Source organism: Saimiri boliviensis, chromosome 2, assembly GCF_048565385.1.
Source record: "Saimiri boliviensis isolate mSaiBol1 chromosome 2, mSaiBol1.pri, whole genome shotgun sequence".
NCBI lineage: Eukaryota > Metazoa > Chordata > Mammalia > Primates > Cebidae > Saimiri > Saimiri boliviensis.
The window spans coordinates 71,087,149-71,093,209 of NC_133450.1; the positions used below are offsets into that span (position 1 = coordinate 71,087,149).

The 6,061-nt window shown below is 41.9% G+C and overlaps 1 protein-coding gene across 2 annotated transcripts in view; it reads right to left on the reverse strand.

The window, feature by feature from the left end:
* The window catches only part of ATG2B (autophagy related 2B), an 84,531-nt gene extending 78,541 nt beyond the window's left edge, over positions 1-5,990 (reverse strand). For both annotated transcript variants that reach the window (XM_074393572.1, XM_003928836.4), the window contains exon 1: positions 5,434-5,990. In XM_074393572.1, the coding sequence (XP_074249673.1) occupies positions 5,434-5,595 (162 nt within the window). In that variant the 5' untranslated portion in view covers positions 5,596-5,990. The remainder of the gene's footprint in view (positions 1-5,433) is intronic.
* Positions 5,991-6,061: the final 71 nt, after the last annotated feature.

The following is a 6,061-nucleotide window of genomic DNA, read 5'->3' on the forward strand; positions in this document are numbered from 1 at the left end:
CCATGCGCTTTGAGCAGCTCCATCTCCTCCCACTGTGTTATTCACTATTGAAACTCTGATAATGCCCATCTTTATCAGCTGCAATCTTCCTATACTTCCCAGTGCCTCCTGAGCCTCTCTACCTAGATCTAAAGTCCTCACATTCTAAAGCCCCCTCAAAAATCAATATAGTAAACTTATTCTCTATCCAATGTCAATCTCCGCCTCCCACTTCCAACTTCAGAAGGTAGAGAAAACCTGCTTCTTCTATAGAATTTCCTATTTCATCATCAACTAGGTACCTCAAGTTACAGTCATCAAAGTTCTTCCCTCTACTTGTGTTTTTCAGATTTGTTAATTTTTTTAGAATGTCTGACACATTCCATTTTTAAAAATGGCCCATCATAAAAGACTTTGAAAGGTAAGTTTAGAACTACTTGCTTCATGTATTATTTTCAAAACTAAAAGTCTTAATTTTTGTACCATATTGTTACCTCTGGAAGAGGTAAGATTAAGCTTTATTACTTCATACGTCATATATTTCCTTCATACAGCATACGTCATATATTTTGTAATGAGCATATATTAGTTTTATAGTAAAAATGAACAATTAAAAACCTAACAGTGTTTTAAAGTATTTAAAGTATATACAGGCAATGACTTAGCCTTTGCAAAGTGGACAGCTGTCAATCTTAGATAACCATGTAAGAAACGGTACTTGATGTAACTCTCTTCTCAGTAAACACGAAGTTTTCTGTCCCAATTTTGTGGCAGAGAAGTTTACATTAAAAACTTCTAAACACAACGGTTCAGAAAGGTTTATTACAGGAGTGAAGAGTAATACTGAAGGGGCCTGGTATGGTGCCTCATGCCTGTAATCCCAGCAACTTGGCGGGGGTGAGGTGGGAGGATCCCTTGAGCCCAGAAGGTCAAGATCTGCCTGGGCAACTTAGTGAAATCTGGTCTCTACAAAAATTAAAAGAAATCAGCTGGGTGTGGTGGTGTACACCAGTAGTCCCCACCTACTCAGGAGGCTAGATTGGAGGATCGCTTGAACCCATGAGTTTGAGGCTGCAGTGAGCTTATTGCACCACTGTACTCCAGCCTGGATAACAGAGATTGTCTCTAATAAAAGAAAGAAAAGGAAAAAAAAGAAAAAAATGTGATAAGTGTTAACAGTTTTAGAGTCAACAGTTCCAGAATTTACAGTGTGCCACTAAGCTACAAATAATTTCCCTAAATTTAAGATGTTAAATAGGTTATATTTATGCCCAGTCTTACAACCACTTGGGCAAAATCCCATGTAGCTTGTCGCATAAGGTACCTTGAAATTCAGTCATTCTGTGAAAATCCATAGGCTACTACAGTATATGAGTAGGAAAAATTCTCAACCTATTTGGCTCAAGCAATATTTTCCACACCAGTCCTACAAAGTGTTTCCTCACCAGTCCTATAAAGTATTTCTTTTTTTACTCACCACTATACTAACAAGAAAAAGTTCTCAAACTAAAAGTGGAGCCACCTGAACCACTCAGCAAATAAATACCCCACTACAGCTTCCTTTAGAGCTTTTTATTCTTCTTGTTAAAGGCATTTTGCTTTCAATTATCATCAATGAGTTTCATGCATATAAATAGAAAAAGTGAAGGTAACGCTCTAGTCTCCAGGTGGCCTTGGTAATCACTACTCGATGATCCTTGAACTGAAGACAATTGTATGATACAACAAGATAATATAAGCAGCAATTGAAACATTATTAAACTGAAGTTAAAAGGCCTCAGTGGCTGGGCATGGTGGCTCACGCCTGTAATCCCAGCAGTTTCGGAGGTCGACGTGGGCAGACTGCTTGAGTCCAGGGGTTTGAGATCAGCCTGGGCAAGATGGCAAAACCCCATCTCTACAAAAAATACAAAAATTAGCCAGGTGTGGTGGCATGCACCTGTAGTCCCAGCTATTGCTGGGAGGGGAGGAGGGGTAGGAGGATCACTTGAGCCTGGAAGGTTGAGGCTGCAATGAGCCTAGATCGCACCACTGCACTCCAGTCTAGGTGACAGAGCGAGACCCTGTCTCAAAAATAAAATAAAAGGCCTCAGTGTAATAAATTGTTAACATCTGTCTTCTTAAGCTCCTGTAAGAAAAGCATCTTTGTTTAGTTCAGTGCTATATCCCCTAGTCCTTCACAGTGGCACATGCTAAGAGCTCAATAAATGTATTGAATCAATTAATGAAAGAAATTCCATTTAAAAAACAAAAATAAAGGCAGAGTCATAAGGAGTTAAAAAGGAGTGAGTCATTAAATCCAACTTCCTACCCAAACAGAATTTCTTCCTTTCAACATTTTCCCATATCAACCACTTCTAGGGACAAGGAGTTTATGAAATTTTTAGACAGCCTACTCCAATGACGGAACAATCCCAAACCCCTTGCTTCTATTCCTCCCTCCACTTCAGGCCACATTTAAGGTAGTGATCTCCAAAACTGGATGTATATAACCTAAAGTATTATCAGATGATTCATAAGGCTGTAAGAAAATGAGACATTGTGTATTAAATTTTTCAAATTTAAACAGTTGTACTTATATTTAATATTCAAATGGGCACTGGCACCTTCCTTCAGACCATATATCAAACTGGTACAAAGAGAAGACTAGTAGTTCTGTAACAGAGAAGGATTAAGAGTGGTGCCCTCAGTTGGATGTTCCTTCCACTTCTGCACACAGAAACATTTCCGCCTACCTTCTACAGAAGAAAAACAGACCTATACACAGTAGAATCTTTGTAAAGAGACAGTGAACAGCAATTACTTTCTGGTTTCCTGGTTTCTCCTATGGCCAACCGTTTAAGGGTTGGATTTAAAGATAAGCAATTTCCTTTTACACAGAGAATTCTCTGCCTACTGTTTACATATTTGTGACAATAACTATTAGTAATACATCCTACCTAGCAGGTATTTTCCAAAAAACAAAACATACTTAATCTATCTTTTCAAAATAAACACTTTATTAAAGAGTAAGGAAGCAACCACTTTTCAAAGACTACTTGTACTATGGGGAGAACATTTGAAAAACTGTATTTGGAAATGTTTCCATTGTTCCATGATTTTTGTTACTGAAAACAATGTCATTAAAAACACTGCTTATTTTTAAGTCATCTATATAGTCTATAAAATGTTTACAAACATGTAAAGACTATTCTAATCAAAGTCTTCTAAACAAAGACCTTGAAAAACTGAATTTTAAACTTCATGTGTGTGCTTGTGTGTATATGTGCAATGTCTCCTAATTAATTAGACATAATATCAGAAAAACTGAGATCAGGAATGAAAGGAATGTCATTGCCAAATTCAACAAAATTATTTGCATAATTGATCGTTTAGAATTGAAATATTAGTGGTACAGCAATTCCTCAATTAGGATCAGTTTTTCCATTAGGATCTATGAATCTCTATAGGTACCTTTTTTTCAGTCATGAAAGTCATTAAAATCAAGTATCTGGCTAGGTCTCGTGGCTTATGCCTGTAATCTGAACACTTGGGAGGCTGAGGTGGGAAGACCACTTGAAACCAGGAGTTCAAGACCAGCCTTGGCGACAAAGCAAGAGAACGCTCTACCAAAATAAATAAAGTGTTAAACTGAAATTGGAATCAGAACTCTGAATAGCTATATCTAAGGGTCACACCAATCTTAACCATCAACACAGCACACTAAAATAAATAAATCAACAACAGCAAATGTTTACTGGATGCTTTGACATTATCATTTTAGTTTCCAGAACCCAGGCCATCAAGAACAAAACAGAATCCTCAGATTAAGTTTAGTCATAAATTATTTTGCCAATGATCCTGAACACAAACTATAAAATTCAAATAGCACTACCTCTGATTTCCCAGAAGGATTAAATAAAACTCACAAATGAAAGTGCCTAGTACAATGCCTGACATAAATAGATATCGATAAACATTAACTGCCTTTCTTTTAGATCTTAGGCCATGTGATGTAATACTTGTTAGATGTGTGAACGGGAAAATGCTTAATTCCATCTGCAAAACAGAAAAAATAATGCCCACCTTATAGGGTTAAAGTCATTAAAGAATAATGCATACAAAGTCTTTCCACTCACAAAAGGCATTAATAAAACTTGAACCCTCCTTTTTCAAGATAACCTATTCATAACTCTATCAAAAGTGTAGAATCATGGGTTGTTCAAATCAAAAATATCAGAATCCCTATCTTTGGAAAGAATTACAGCAATGCAATACCGTAATGCAACACAAACATAGTGTATGCTTCATTAGTGTTTACTGAAGTCAGGTGAATTGCTAAGTCCATAATCACTTGGCTAATTGTGGTGGCCTGGAGAGTCCCACCAGGGGTGGGACTCTCACCTCCTGGTGTAGGGCTGGGTCTTACTGCTCTCAAACCAGGGCTCTTTCCACTGTCTTGTGTCTCTCCCTAGTTTAAGTCATCTACATACTGATAAAATTACATACTAATTTATAGTCTCTAGCACAAATTCATTTAAGTGTCATAATAAGGTATTTCCATAATTTAAGATTTTCTGTGGCTAAGGAAGTAAGGGTTGGGCAAAGGGGAGAAGTCACTCTATTCCTGTCAAACCCAAGACTGAATATACTTCATGTAAAATACTATGCATTGAACACATAAATGCTGGTACAACTGTATGCGGTGAGTTGAAATTCACATGAAGCACCTGCATAGCAATGAATCAACTCACAGTCTCTGGATGACAAGTAGAAGGTAGGCTTTAAATGTCTGAAAGTTGCAGCTTCAGCGCTTTTGCAACACCTGCTTTTACGATCTGTCACGTGGAGCAAAGAGGCGCAACTCAACAGCACTACTAGGGCCACACAACCATTCGCAGGCTGGTTACACAAACCCATCTTGTAAACATATAATCAAGCAAAAGCAGACAAGCTGGCACAGGGGGCCTTCACCTGACTTTCTGCCAGATGGCAAACGCTGCACCACGACAAACACGGCGTGCAAGTAGTCAACCCAAAACACCTAACTAGGGATTCTGACATCCAAAGGTCTTCTTCATCCATTAATCGTTCCAGAAAGTCATCCCACGAGGCAGGGTTGTTTATTTGCCACAAAACCCTGCGGCCCCTCATATCCCAAGGGACAGTTCTGGTCACCTCCTCCCATGTACCTACTCAGCCTGTTTCATAGACCCCTGAAGCACTGACACTCAATTATTCCCGTAGCATAGACTCTATTACATCTGTTAAGTTTCCGGAACACGTGATTGAGGAGAGCAAACTTGCTAGAAACAGATTAAACAACACACTAACACATTTCTCTGAGCCGTGCCACACTCGAGCCCAAACAATTCCCAAGGAGGGACTGAATGTCACCAATCTTGGACGGCCCTGGTTTAAAGAGTTCTGAAGAGGGGAGCGAGCCCCATTCGGCTCGCCGCCGGCAGCTCTTACCCATTTGTCCAAGGGGACCTGGGCGAGGGACCCGGTGCCCTGGTACAGGTCCAGGCTGAGCTGCTCCAGGCTCAGCTTCTCCTGCAGAAAGTGGCCCAGGTACCTCTGCAGGAGGTACCGGCAGGCCCTCTTCTTGATAGACTCCGAAAACGGCCAAGGCATGGTGACTGCTGGCAGCTGGGCTGGCTGCTGCCGCGGGTGGCGGCGGCTCCGGCCTCGGGGTCGCGACTCTGGCTCCAGGCCGCGGTGGGGCCTAAGCCTGGAGTGGCCCCTCCATCCCCGTTCCGCGCCGGGAGTCCCTCAGGGAGACCCCATCGCCGACGCCGCGCCGCTCGCGCTGGGCCTAAAAGGGACAAGACGCAGACGGGTCCTCCTGGCCCCAGGCCAGGGGACTTCCGTGGTGGTCCCGAATGGCTCAGAGAGAGGGTGCAAGAGAGCGCGAGGGGAGGCGGCAGGGGCTGAGGCGGACACCTCTACTGCCGCCGCGCGACTAATTTGTTGTCATCCGCGGAGCGCGTTCCCGGCTGTGGGGACGCTCCTGGCGCCTTCGCGAGACCGGGCGCTGGCGGAAGTGACGCCACACTGGGGGCCGCGGGAGGTGGGCAGAAGGGCGGAGGCCGGAGCAGTT